Consider the following 14,901-nt stretch of genomic DNA (forward strand, 5'->3'; position numbering starts at 1 on the left):
AGGGAAACTTACATAAATATACAATATTAAGAAAATATTTACCATTTATAGCAATAAAAGAAAATTCACTGAACACTTATAATACATTTATAATACAGTTTTAATACATATTGCAGAGAACTATTTATAAAACATATATAATATAATTTTTGTAAATGGATAATATATTTATCACCTACTTTAATAGAGTTATAATACATTATGACAATTTCTTACTATACAAATATAATATATATTTTAAAACACTTATAATACATTTATATTGTATGCATAATTCACTTTTAATACAAGTGTAGATTTATCATAATATTACTATGTATTGCTATAAATGGTAATAAATAAAAATTATCGCTAAAATCAGTAATTAATTTTTAAAAAGCACTCAATCAAATAATTTTTTCATAATAGAATCCATAAAAATTACTCAATAGGCTTTGAAAGAAATTCAACAGGCCCTAGTTGTCTGAGGAAGTCATTATCTCATGCAACGCACTCTTCCCTCTCTTAATAGTGCTTTGTTGGGCTCTAATATAGTCCTTGTAAACAATGGGCCGAAACTTGCTTTCATTCTTTTCTTTGATAAGTGGACCTGCAGGCTGAACTATTGCATCCATTGCTGGGCCATGACCCACTCCTATAGAGATCCTCGCTGCCTCCGCATTGACTATTGCTCGATGCTCGATGCTCTTGTACTTCCCATTACTTAGTACCTGGAAGATTTGTCTTAAAAACATACTTAAATTTTTTATTTTTTTTGAGTTTTATATCTAAATTATTAGGAATATAAGTTTCATATCTAAACTATCTCTTTTATTCCACTCTTATATGGTGTGTGTATATTACACTCTCTTTTTCACGTCAAAAAAATTATGACATTACACTCCACATGGACTAAAACAAAAATTAAATAAATTATTAAAATTAGTTAAAATTAAAGATTAAAGTATTACTATCTCTCACTCCCTCTCCCCCCCTTCCCTCCAAAAAATAAAAATAAATTATAAAACAAAATATAAAATATATTTTCTTCTCCCACTCCACCACTTTCTCTCACCATACCTCCCCCCTCCAAATTTTTTAGTTTTATTTTTATTTTTTAAATTTCTTTTATAATTTTTTTTAAAAAAATCTTATTTCATCTCCCCCGTCCCCTTCAAATAATAATTTAGACATTATTTTAATCTTTTAAAAAAAATTCCACCCCGCACCACCTAACCCTCTACTTCCAATTTTTTTTTTCTTTTTTTGTTAGATATATACATGTGATTTTAGAAAAATGTATTTTTACTTGCCGCAAGACTTTTATTCCTATTATGTTCAATACACAAGTAGAAAAAAATATTTTCCTAAAAATATATGTACATATCTAACACAAAATGAGAAAAATATTTAAAAAATTTAAGAGTGAAAGGTTAGATAGGGTAGATATAATTTATTTTAAAAAAAAATTAAAAATAATAACATTTAAAAAATAATAATAACATTTTTTTAGGAAGCAAAGGGGAAGAGGTGAAGTATGAATTTTTTAAAAATATTTTATAAAAAATATAAAAAAAAATAAAAGGACCGGAGATTGTCTAGGGGTTGGGGGGAGGTGGTGGAGTGGGTGAGAAAAATATTTAAAATTTTATTTTTTAAAAAGTTATTTTTTTTGGAGGGATAGAAATACTTTAGTCTTTAACTTTACCAATATTAATAGTTTATTTAATTTTTGTCAAGGTGAAATATTTTATCCATAAGAAATGTCATGTGACAAGGTTTTTTCAAAAATTAGAGAGAGTTTATTACACACACTACTGAGGTGTGCTTTTTAAACTAATAGGTGATAATTTATGTATGAAACTCACACTTTCAATGGTTGAGGTATGAAACTCAAAAACAATTGATAGTTTAGGTGTGTTTTTGACACTTATCTCTATATATAACAATAAAATAAACGATAACCTACTATAACAAAGTTAAAATACACGAACTATATAAAATTTAATTAATAATTATAATTAGAAGTGATAAAATTAATCCATGAAAATATTATTCATTCAATTTATCTAAATTTGAGATGATCAATAACCTGTCAATTTATTAATTCAATCTATTTTGATCAACCCAATTCAATTTATAAAAAAAATTGGGTGGATCATCTATTTTGACCCATAGAAGCATTGTCAAAGTATTTGACACTAATCCTCATTAGTGTAGTGTTAAAGTATAAAAGTTTAACTGAAAGCAAAATAATGATACTAACCTCTATAAAATCTCCTAGATTGACAACGAAAGTGCCAGGGACACTGGGGACAGAGTACCATGTTTGATTGTGTTTAATTTGCAAGCCAGGAATGCCATTGTCCATCAAAATAGTGAGACCACCATGATCTGAATGTGCAGCAAGTCCCAATGTCTTGTTTGGCTCAGGACATGGTGGATAAAAATTTGAAGCTATCATTTGAGTCCCTTCATCTCCAAGTGACCTCTCTAAGTAATCTGGATCCAGGCCTAATCCTTCTGATATTACACCAAATATTTTTACCGCAAGTTGCCAAACTTCCTTTACGTACTCCTTTGCAACGTTCCTTCACACATACACATGTACAAATTGATTAGGAAATTTTTTAGAAGAACCTGCTATGATAAGAGGAGTTGCTAATTACTCTCCACCTCCAATAATGAGACAGGAGATCCTAACGAGGAATTAAAAAAAAAAAAAAAACCTACTACTACCTCTTCACTGCCAAAAGAATTGGAGTAATGATGATCTGAGAATAAAGGACAAATTATCTATTTTTTCTTTATAATGGGACATTTTGAAATAAAGCATACATAGTAACTATACGAAAAGAACTCGTTACAATTTTAATAGTGAAATATATATAAAGATAAAAAAAAAATGTAATCAAGGAACAAATCCCATCAATTGTAGAAGGATGTGACATAATCAAAGCAACTTTCGAATTATGTTGCGAAGGAGTACAATGAGTTTGAAAAAATCTAAAGGGATCGTTTGGTGTAACGGATAAATATAAATAGTAATAGGATAAAAAAAATAATTCAGAGATAAAATTTTTGGTGTCTTGTTTGATTGGCAAATTTGGTTTGATTATGTCACATCCTTCTTTATACAAGGGTCTCTCTTTTTTTTGTTAGCAGGCTATGGTGAGTTTTCGGTGAGATCCTTAATAATATTCTAAAAATGTCATAATTTATTTGAGATTTTTTTTTAAAAAATAATCATATATGTATATATAAAAATATAGGTATCATATAAAATTATTTGGTTCTTTTTTTTTTGCTCGAAGTAGAGATTAAAGATTATCATATACAATTTTCTTAGGAGATGGATCTATAAGACTTCACCTATCTCAATAACAAAAAAACCAAACTTGAATTAATGATAAAATAGGAGTTGTGACTTAGTAGTTAGTTAAAAGGTTGTTATCTTGTTGTAACTAGTAGTTATTAGTTAGTTAGAAAGTTGTTATCTTGTTGTAACTAGGGGGTTAGTTGTAACTAATTAGTAGCTAGAAGATTAGTAAAATATCAAGGACATGTATAAATAAAGTGTACTGTGAAGCCTCTAGAACTAATACAATATTTTTCTAATATTCTCCCAAAATGGCAGAATACCTCTAGGGCTAACTTCTCTCTTCTTTCTTCTTCCTTTGTACCAGATACTGCTTTCTTCATGGTATCAGAGCAATAGGCCATAGATATGGTCTAGATCGAGTTGCTTGAAGATCGAAGCTGTCAAAATCGATGAAGAGGAACAATGGCGGAGGATCTGGACAACGAGCTACCGGAGAAGCTGTGTCATAATCATCAATTGCATCTGAGTGTATCAAACACTTTCGGAGTGGTGTTGATTTCTATTCAGTTAACAGGATCTAAAAATTATTTGGTTTAGAGTTTTTCTATGCGAATCGCCATACTTGGATGCAATAAGCTGGGATTCATCAATGGAACATGTAAGAAGGCTAATTTTGGTATGAATTTGACAGATCTGTAGGAGCGATGCAACGCCATAGTTCTGTTATGGATAATGAATTGCATGTCAAAAGAGTTGCTAAGTGGAATTGTGTATTTTTCTGATGCAAGTTCTGTGTGGAATGATTTGAAAGAGTATTTTGATAAGGTTGATGGATCGAGGATCTTCCAGTTGCACAGAGAAATTGCAACCACAACTCAAGGTACGAGCAACATTTTTGAGTATTTTACGAAGCTACGTTTACTATGGGCTGAGTTTGATAGCTTAGCCCCCTTTCCTGGATGCAATTGCGAGAAATTGTGCGATTTTGAAGAGTTCATGAAGAGACAGAAATTCCTGTAGTTTTTAATGGGACTAAATGAGTCATATGAACAATCTCGAGGTCAGATTTTGATGTTGGTTCCACTCTCATCCATTAATCAAGCCTACTCTATGATGATTGAACGAGAAAGTCAAAGAGTTATGGTCAATGTGACTGGATCATCCATGAATGGAGAAATAACAGCTCTCATAACAAGTGGAGGAGGAAATTTCAGTAGATTCAAAAAGAAAATGAATGTGCAATGTGATTATTGTAAGATGAAAGGTCATCTAAAAATGGATTGCTACAAATTACATGGTTATCCTCCAGATTACAAATTCAAAAGAAAATCAAATGGTGCCAATCCTATTCACACACATGATGGAGATCCTAGAAACAATGGCTACCAGGTAAGAAAAAAAGAACCTAGAGGAAGAGTGTATAATGTGAAGGAAGAATCTTCTAAATTCCCTGAAGGAATCAGAGGCAAAACACCTGATATTGAAGTTTACAGAGGAGCGGCTCTACCTCATGATTCTCAGGGCAATTGCAATCAGTTAATGAGATTATTAGAGGACCCTTATCGCTACAATCGATTGATGCAATTTTTTTGACAAGGAACAGTAAGGGGAAATATCTTTAGCAAGCATGGGCAAGTTATCAAATGCAGAATCTCCTAACATGGAAGGTAACATTTTTGCATCCAATGTGACTGTAAATGAGGAATCAGGTCCTGTTTCAGCATGTTGTGTAAATGACAAAATGGAGGAATGTATAGTAGACAGTGGAGCTACGAATCATATGACATCTAATAAAGAGCTATTATAAGAAGAGCATATTATTATTACTGATAAACAGGTGTATCTACCTAATGGTGAGGTAGTAAATGTAACTCATACTGGAAATTGTGAAATAATTGATGGCCACACTATAAACAATGTGCTGTATATAACTGACTTTAAATATAATCTATTATCAATCGCCAAGATTACCAGGGACTTGTGTTGTTTAGTCAATTTTGTTTTCTGAATTTTACATATTCCAGAACCTCTCAAGTGGGAAGGTGTTGGAGATTGGTAAAGAGAAGGAAAGTCTTTATTTGTTGAAGCACAGAATAAAAGGATCACAAGACAAGCAGCAGCTGCTCAAAGGATTGATTGCTACAAAAAATGCAGTAGATATTATGTTGTGGCATAGAAGAATGGGTCATGCTTCTGTTGGTGCAATGCAGAAGCTCCTGGATATTGATCATGGTGATTGCAAACAAGCTTTAGACAAATGTGAATTGTGTCCTCTTGCTAAATACACTAGAATGGCTTTTTCTGTTAGTGAAACTAAATCTTCTACTATTTTTTATTTGTTGCATTTGGATGTATGAGGTCCTTTTCATGTTCAGACTGTTGATGGTTATAGATTTTTTTGACTATTATTGATGATCATTCACGTATGACCTGAATATATTTTCTAAAACTTAAAAGTGATGTTGTAGTAGTCCTTCGAAACTTTATACAGTTGATCCAAACTCAATTCAATAAGACCATTAAGGTGTTCAAGTCAGACAATGGATCTGAGTTTGTCAATTCAGAATGTGTGCAGTTGTTTCTGGCCAATGTTATAGTGCATCAAAGAAGTTGTGTCTACACCCCTCAACAGAATGGAGTAGTTGAACGAAAGCATAGATACATTTTGGAGTTGGCTAGAGCAATTAGATTTCAAGGGGCCTTTCCTTTGAAGTTTTAGGGGAACTGTGTATTATGGGTTGTTTACATGATGAACAGATTACCCTCAGTTGACTTAAAGGGAAAAACACCCTTTGAGGTATTTCATGGTCATAGATGCTCTCTAAATCATCTCAGAACTTTAGGTTGCTTATGCTATTCCAAGAAGCTGCCTTCAGGTGATAAATTTGATTCAAAAGTTGTGCCTGCAGTACATATGGGATACTCTTTTATGACTAAAGCCTATGTGTTGTAAAGCTTGGTGACTCACTTTTTTTTCTTATCCAGAGATGTGCTTTTCAAAGAAGATATTTTTCCTTTTAGGACCAAGACACACAATGGTCCAATCTTTCTAACTACTTCTGCAGATCCCTTCATATCTGAGCCCCCTGCTACTTTCCCTGATGAGGTAGTTCCTGATCCTGTCTCCTTAAATAATTCTCCTGCTAATGGAGCTCCTGTTAGTGCAGTTCGTGCTGCTCATGTCCTTCTTAATCATGTACCTCCCATTGAGGTACCAACTATTAGAACTTTTTCCAGACAAAGAAAACAGCCTACTTGGGTGACAGATTATGTTTTCAACAGTGTTGCAGTATTAACTTCATATCCCCTTTCTCATGTGTTAAGTCATGTCAATCTCTCCCCTTCTTACCAGTAGTACCTAACTGCTTTCTCTTGGATTGCAGAACCAAAATCATATCATGAAGCTTGCTCAGATCCACATTGGATCCAAGCTATAAAAGAAGAAATTCAGGCTCTTGAAGATAATCATACTTGGCAGTTAGTTCCATTACCTCCAAGTAAACATCTTATTGGTTGCAGATGTGTTTACAAAGTAAAATTCAGAGCTGATGGTCATATTGAAAGATATAAGGCAAGATTAGTTGCAAAAGGCTATAATCAAAATGAGGGCCTTGACTACTTGGATACTTTTTCTCTTGTTGTGAAAATTGTCACAGTGAGGAGTGTGCTCTCCATAACTGTTGTTTCTGCCTGGCACATTCATCAAATGAATGTGTATAATGCCTTTTTACAGGGTGATTTGCATGATAAGGTGTATATGACTCTACCTGAAGGATTTTCTAGCCAGGGGGAGTCACAAGGCTTAGTGTGTAGGCTAGTTAAATCCCTATATGATCTTCAATAAGCTAGCAGACAATGAAATGTGAAACTTACTGATGCCTTGCTTACCTTTGGTTTTCTCCAAAGTGGCCTAGATCATTCATTGTTTATCAAGAGAAAGCATGGAAAGATTGTAGTAATTCGGGTATATGTTGATGATATGCTGATAGCTAGGAATGACTTGGTACTAATTGAGCAAACCAAGAAAGAATTGCATGCTAAGTTCAAGATCAAAGATCTTGAAACTCTAAAGTACTTCCTCGGAATTAAATTCTATAGATCAGTGAAGGGAATATTGATGAACCAAAGAAAGTATGCTTTGGAAATGATCGAAGAAGTGGGTCTAACTGGAGCCAAACCATCATGGACACCACTGGATACCAATGTTAAATTGACAACCACATAAATGGATGAGGCAACAGGAGCAACAAATGATCCAATATTGGAGGACATAAGACCATATCGGAGATTAATTGGAAGCTTATTATACTTGACATTAACTAGGCCAGATATTTGTTTTGCTATTCAAACCTTAAGTCAATTTTTGCAGAAGTCAAAAAAGTCTCATATGGATGCAACATTGAAGATAGTAAGATACATAAAAAGGAATCCAGCCATGGGAATATTGATGAGTAGCAGAAATGAGAACAAGTTGACAGGGTACTGTGATGCTGATTGGGCGTCATGCCCAAATACTAAAAGATCAATCATAGATTTCTTGATCAAATATGGTGAATCCTTGATTTCTTGGAAGTCAAAGAAGCAAACAACCATCTCAAGAAGCTCAGCAGAGTACAGAAGCATGGCCTCCACTGTTTCTGAAATAATGTGGATTGCTAGATTATATAAAGAATTGGGTGAAGAATTGAAGATACCAGTGGAGCTTTTTTGTGATAGTGAAGCTGCACTACAGATAGCAGCAAATCCATTATATCATGAGAGAACAAAACACATAGAAATAGATTGTCATTTTATTAGAGAGAAGATTCAAATGAGACTGATTAAGCCTCTGTTCTTAGGTACACATGAACAATAGGCAGATATAATGACAAAAGGGCTATACAGATCACAGAATGAATACCTTGTTTCCAAGCTGGGGATACTAGATATTTTTGTACGTACCAGCTTGAGGGGGAGTGATAAAATAGGAGCCGTGACTTAGTAGTTAGTTAGAAGGTTGTTATCTTGTTGTAACTAGTAGTTAGTAGTTAGTTAGAAAGTTGTTATCTTGTTGTAACTAGGGGGTTAGTTGTAACTAATTAGTAGTTAGAAGATTAGTAAAATATCAAGGACATGTATAGATAAAGTGTATTGTGAAGGCTCTAGAACTAATACAATATTTTTCTAATATTCTTTCAAAATGGCAGAATACCTCTAGGGCTAACTTCTCTCTTCTTTCTTCTTCCTTTGTACCAGATACTGCTTTCTTCATGGTATCAGAGCAATAGGCCATAGATATGGTCTAGATCGAATTGCTTGAACATCGAAGCTGTCAAAATCGATGAAGAGGAACAATGGCGGAGAATCTGGACAACGAGCTACCGGAGAAGCTGAGTCATAATCATCAATTGTATCTGAGTGCATCAAACACTTTCGGAGTGGTGTTGATAAGATCAGGAGAGGGGAGAGAGTGAGGGAGAGGAAAAGGGGAGGAGAGATAAGTGATTATGTAATTAGTTTAGAATATGTATAATTATATTTTAAAGTATAGGGAGGTAGTAGATATAATAAGGATGTTTGTCTAATTATGTAATTTTCCCTATATTAATTTTAGGTACTATGTCATATTGTAATGTAGAATTAACTGGTTTAGATCCATGAATGATTGGTGATCTAGAACATAAAGTCCAAATCTATATATAATATAAAGAAGAATTACAGATAAGGTGATGTAGCACTGGTCTCAATTTGCAAAATTTTTCAATTTTTTTTAATTTAAATTAATTATTTTATTGTAAAAGGGTATTACTTACTAATTTATTACAAATAAATATTTTATTAATAGAGAAGCATTTACAATAATGACTATGCCAATTTACAAGGAGTAATTATCCATAATTTATATTTTTCATCGAAAATGTTTGCATAAGGGCGGAAAAAAAAAAGAAAGAATATATGTCATGTGAATTTTGGATATAAAGTTTAAAATTATTAGGATTGAAACATAAGAGAAAAAAATAATTGAGATGTAGAAAGGTAAAAGAAGAAGAAAAACTACATAAAGTCCTAATTATAATATTAAGCATGATGATAATTACCTGTAGGTAGGAGGATTATCTGGCCAAAGGTGAAGGGTATGTGGAACTGGACCGGCATAGTGCCTCAGATAGTCCCTCCAATGGAGGGCATGCTTTCTGGGAGTGTTCAAGCTTGTTCCATATCTTACTGGATCCATCACATCTTCTGAACCATATCTCATTTTCTCTTCCAATGGCAGGTTGAAAAATTCTTCTACCACTCGTACCATTTTATCCATCAGGGACACTTCTATACCATGATTAGTCACCTGTGAGGGTTAAAAGTAGTTAATTTGCTTCTATACCATGATTAGTCACCTGTGAGGGTTAAAAGTAGTTAATTTGCTTTGTTAATTTGAATATAGATTTTTTAAGGTTTTTTGAAAATGAAATTTATATATTTGATATTTCAACACTTATAAAAAAAAAGTAGAAAAAATGATTCAAAACACATTTTAACTATGACCGAAATTGATGTTACACATTTTAAATTTACGGAAGTTCTATGACACCTTTGAACTAATTTAAAACAAAATATATACCCACTTAATATGTCATACCCACATATGTATTAAGGGGTGATATGCACATATGCATGCGTTGCCACAGGTATATTTCATGTTTTAAAATTATTATTTTATTTAAACTTTCTTCTTTTTCTTTTTCTATTCAATGTCTTCTTCTCAAGATTTTCTTCCTCTTTTTTCTGTCACACCAATTCATATGAGCTTTCTTCTTTTCTCGTCCTTAAGATCATCTCCAATCCAACACCATATTACATCAAATCTTATTTTGATGTAAAATTTAGTGTTTTGAAGCTCTAACTCAACATTAAATTTTACACTATTTTAGTGTGTGAATAATGTCACATCAAATTTGGTATGATGAATCATTTTTTGAATATTTTAAATATTATTTCATTATATAAATTTTTTAATTTAATATTATATAAATGATATGTTTTTAATAAAATCTATTGTATACTTAATTAATTTTTATATAATGTTAATTTTAGATTTAAAAGTTAACTTTTTATAAATCAATTTTTGTATATATGAATCTTAAAAAATAAAATTTATGTTAATTTTACTATAAATTATAATTGGATATAATAAGATTAACCTTCACAAAAATAAAAAATGCAAACATAATAAATTATTAGACAAATAATACAATGTACTTTAAAATAACCGAAAACAATAAACATTCAACAAAGTAATAATTAACATACATCAAAATTGAAATAACTTTATACCAAACGACTATAAAAGAAAAGGATATGAATTATATATGGTGAACGTTTTAGAAAGAATTTGTTTTATGAAATAAAAAAATATAAATGAAATAAAAAATAATAATATAATATTGAAGAGAAATGAATATAAAGAAAATATTCTTTTTAGTGTAAAATTTAATATAATGTATTGGAATTAATTTACACTAAAATGGTGTCAACATCATTTTAACTTAAAGTTTAATGTTATGGGTTGAAGATGCCCTTACGATATCATTTCTTCTTATCTTATCTTAATCTATTAATTTAATTTTTGTTCAAAATCACTTCAAAATTTTAGTAGTTCCCCACAAGAAATGGGTCCTCCTTTTAGCAAGTTATGATTTTTTTTCCGATAATAAATTTTTATTATCTTTCTTACGGATCTGATATTTTGTGGTCTTCTTTGTCACCTTGATAGTGATGGAGGAAATTTTCTGATGAATAGTGATGTAGTGATGATGATTTGCATTTTCCGATGGTAATGGTAGTTGTTACGGCTGAAGGAGGTATGTGGTATCGTGGTGGTGATTGTGGTGGTGATTCTACTGTTGAGAGTTCTTGCGACTGATTCGTCGCCGGCGTCGGTACAACTCTTCCGCCATGGCTGAATCTCAACGAAGGAGAAAGCAAAAAATAAAATAAAATAAAAAATGTTGGCATTTAAGTAAAAATGATAACTAATAGTTAAGTTTAACTTATTAAGAAATATTCAATTAGAAATTGATATGTGTATATATGTCTTATCAAAAAATATAAAACAAACTTGTGACAAACTATGTTAAGTGATCATATCCCCTTAATTTGTTTTATCTATTGGTGTGAAAAACTTGGCTTGTAGACTATAAATCCACAAGTACACTTAGCTGAAAACTGAAAATATAAAAGAGAAAGAGTTGGGAAAGTTAAAAGTTACCCTAAAGAATCCCCATTCATCACAAGCAGAACTAAGGGCACGTATAGTTGATAGTCTTTGCTCAACAGGTCCATTGAGGCCACTCAAATCTATCACTGGAATGTCACCATCAATGGCCAACGATGGCTTTTCACCTTCTGGAATTGGCAAAACAAACTCCGAAGGCACCATTTTCATGTCCTTTGAATTGTCAACTAGGTACTTTACACCTTTCTTGAAATCTATGTATGTCCATAGTAATATTTTATTAGTCAAAATGCATGCTAGTGGAGAATGTGAGAGAAGGAGAAACAGTAATTAGTAAAAATACCTTGGTTCAAGTAGTTGGGTTGAAGTGTAGTTGCCATTAAAGCAATTTTCAAAGAATAGATCTACTCAACACAGTAGAAATCAGTTGTAAAAATTGATAAGTATTCAGATAGATGGAGATTAGGAAACAATACCTATTAGGTGATGAAGTGGCTGTTTAGGCAGATGGCTCTTTTCACCTATTTACACTTTTTGCATTTTATAATACAAGTATGACGAATGGAATGCCCAAAGGTGAAAATAATATCTACCACATAATTTTCTGTGTCTTTTTTATTTTTGAATCTAAATAATATCTACAACATGGTTCATGACTCTCTCTTCTCCATATTTAACGAGTACCACGTGACTCTCTCTTCTCTTTTATGATTATAGAGATGCTTTAGCCCGACCTTGCAAGGACAACAATGTCCATTTCATAAAAAAATATCATTGAGTTTAAACAAAATATTAATTTAAATCCCAATAACTTTAAAAATCATTGAACTTCTCTTAATATAAGAAATTTTTAAATAAAGTTTTCTTTTATATAAAATTTTGGCCCTTGCTTTGGGCCTTTGTCTCGGAACCAGGAAGAGGAAACAAAATTGTCGTGGATTATTAAAGCTTAATTTTAACTTTAGGCATGGCATGCATGGTGCAAGGGAAATTGAGGGTCTTTCTTCCTCGCATGGTATAATAGCATCCATAATTCGAGCTCTCTTATAATGAAATGAGCATTCTAGATGTAATCGATAAAATAGTTTTGTTTTTTTTGAAAAAAAAATTATTCTCTTAATAATTTCTATATTTTTTTTAAAAAATAAGTAGGTCAATTGAACAAATCACATTATAATTGTTTTTTCATATATCTTTCTTTTAAGAGTTTAACGGTATAGAATTTAATCAATATTTTTTAATGTATTTTGTATCATATTAATATGAGAAAATTTTCAATTTATAGTACTTTGTGTATAGTTTTAAAATATCTAAATTTTAATTTTAAAATATCAAATTAATTAAGCTAATTTAGTTTTAAAAATTAGTTGAATTAACTATTGAGAATTGCAAGAAAACTATTTTGAAATGATCAATGGAGTAACATATTGTTTTGCTCTAACATACATAGAAAAGATTTATGTAGTAAACAATACATTATAGAAAATAGAGAGAATAAATGAGGCTAAACTTAGCTAGGAGTGTTCACAGAATTTTAAAATAGTAGTTTGAATTTTATAGAGAAAATCAAGTTTGAATAAAGTTTTAACCAAAAAAAAGGTTTGCACTTGATTTCATTAAATATTTTAAATTAATCTAAATATTTTAACTAATATAAGTCTGATTTAATTTTGAAGTCTAGAATCAAATTTTTTAGGTGCGGCCGGTAACGAATTCAGGTGATGAAGTGGCTGTTTGGGCACTTCATTTCCATATAACTTCTCACTAACTTTATTTACTTTTTTTTAAAAAAAATTGTACGTATGTAGGATACTAAAAAATTCAAAGGGAGAAATGCTTATTTAAGAGTTGCATTGTAAAGGAACGCTAGCTGAAATAGGCTTTAAATGAGGTAGTGGGACAATATATAATGTTCATGTGTTTTCATTAATATTTTAGATTGTTTCCATCGAATTAAATTTACTTATTAATTGCAATAGGGAGATTCGAAGAGGAAGATATTAACATATTAATATATCAATTAGTGATTGACTTTAATTTGTGGCCTCAATCGAAGAGTAGCACTAATTTAGAATTTAAATTGTCACGATCCAAAATGGGCCATGAGTGGCACCCACACTTAACCTTCTGGATGGGAGAACCAACGATACAAACCCCAACTAATAACAATAACGCGGAAGCTCAAATAAATACGTTTTCCCCAAAACCTGAAAGTCATCACATGAAGGACATCTAAATTCTAAAACTAAGTCTCGAATTATCAAACACCAAATAAATAACATAACGTATCCAAAAACTAAAGACACCATGCCATGACAAGAGATTCCATCGCCAGCTAAAAGGATAGCTCACCCTGAAATCTTATGAACTGGAGACTGACTAGAGCTGAGGTCGAGTCGAAGTCGGTGGAACACTCGCTGCACCCCACAAAATAAAACAAGAAAAGATACAAGTAGGGGTCAGTACAGGACAACATGTACTGAGTAGGTATCATCGGCCGACTCAAAATAGGAATCAATATGTAATAAGTAATAGCGGGAAATCAACCATAACACTTAACAGGTGGCAACCAACAAGATCAAGATCAAGTGACAACACAATGAACCATTTCATAACCAATCAACAATATTAAGATCACACATGAGGACTCAAGCCTCCATATCACACCCTTTTGGAAAATGAGTTATTGGAGATTGGGTAGTATTAAGTCATTTTAATTTATTTTCCTTTAATATTACCGTGCCGGAACGTGACACCCGATCCAAATATACCGTGTCGGAGCGTGACACCCGATCCAAATATACCTTGTCGGAGCGTAACACCCGATCCAAATATACCGTGTCGGAGCGTGACACCCGATCTAAATATACCGTGTCGGAGCGTGACACCCGATCCAAATATACCGTGTCGGAGCGTGACACCCAATCCAAATATACCGTATCGGAACGTGACACCCGATCCAAATATAATTAATTTATCATTCTTCATGATTACATTCCACTTCATTAACAATATTTCATCAAGCCTTCTTTATTCAAGGCATCATTTTTGATAGGGTAAGTTCAAGATTATGGATTTCATGGCTTCGGGATTTCAGACCAATCACAACAACATATCAACCATCCAAACCACAACAATTAAATGCGTAGTAAACTTTACACATTACTCAATGAATATCAATCACTATTAAGAGTCTATCTATGATATAGAATAAAAAACCATAACCTACCTCAACCGAAGAACTGAAGTCAAGCAAGCTAATTCACCAATGTTTTTCCCTTCTTCGAAGCCTCACGTTTCCAATCTATCAAATATACAATATTCGTAAGCAGACTAATCCGTAGATGCTAATATTATACATATGTTTAATCTAACCCAACAACTCACC

The 14,901-nt window shown here is 32.0% G+C and overlaps 1 protein-coding gene across 1 annotated transcript; it reads right to left on the reverse strand.

Moving 5' to 3' along the window:
• Positions 1-372: 372 nt before the first annotated feature.
• LOC129892055 (protein DOWNY MILDEW RESISTANCE 6-like) lies at positions 373-12,132 on the reverse strand. The gene is made up of 6 exons (XM_055967591.1): positions 11,990-12,132; positions 11,857-11,917; positions 11,547-11,767; positions 9,379-9,626; positions 2,246-2,570; positions 373-710 (listed from the first exon to the last, which is right to left on the reverse strand). The coding sequence occupies exons 2-6, from the start codon at positions 11,891-11,893 to the stop codon at positions 456-458; spliced, it is 1,086 nt and encodes a 361-aa protein (XP_055823566.1). The 5' UTR covers positions 11,894-11,917; positions 11,990-12,132; the 3' UTR covers positions 373-455.
• Positions 12,133-14,901: the final 2,769 nt, after the last annotated feature.

Source organism: Solanum dulcamara, chromosome 6, assembly GCF_947179165.1.
Source record: "Solanum dulcamara chromosome 6, daSolDulc1.2, whole genome shotgun sequence".
Lineage (NCBI taxonomy): Eukaryota > Viridiplantae > Streptophyta > Magnoliopsida > Solanales > Solanaceae > Solanum > Solanum dulcamara.

What these genes read in the sequence shown, in the direction of transcription:
- LOC129892055 (XM_055967591.1), bottom strand. Translation starts at nt 11,893, where the DNA reads ATGGCAACTACACTTCAACCCAACTACTTGAACCAAG. An exon ending in ATGAATGGGGATTCTTTAGG is followed by an intron (nt 9,627 to 11,546) that starts GTAACTTTTAAC and finishes TAACCCTCACAG; the next exon opens with GTGACTAATCATGGTATAGA. An exon ending in GATAATCCTCCTACCTACAG is followed by an intron (nt 2,571 to 9,378) that starts GTAATTATCATC and finishes GTATGTGTGAAG; the next exon opens with GAACGTTGCAAAGGAGTACG.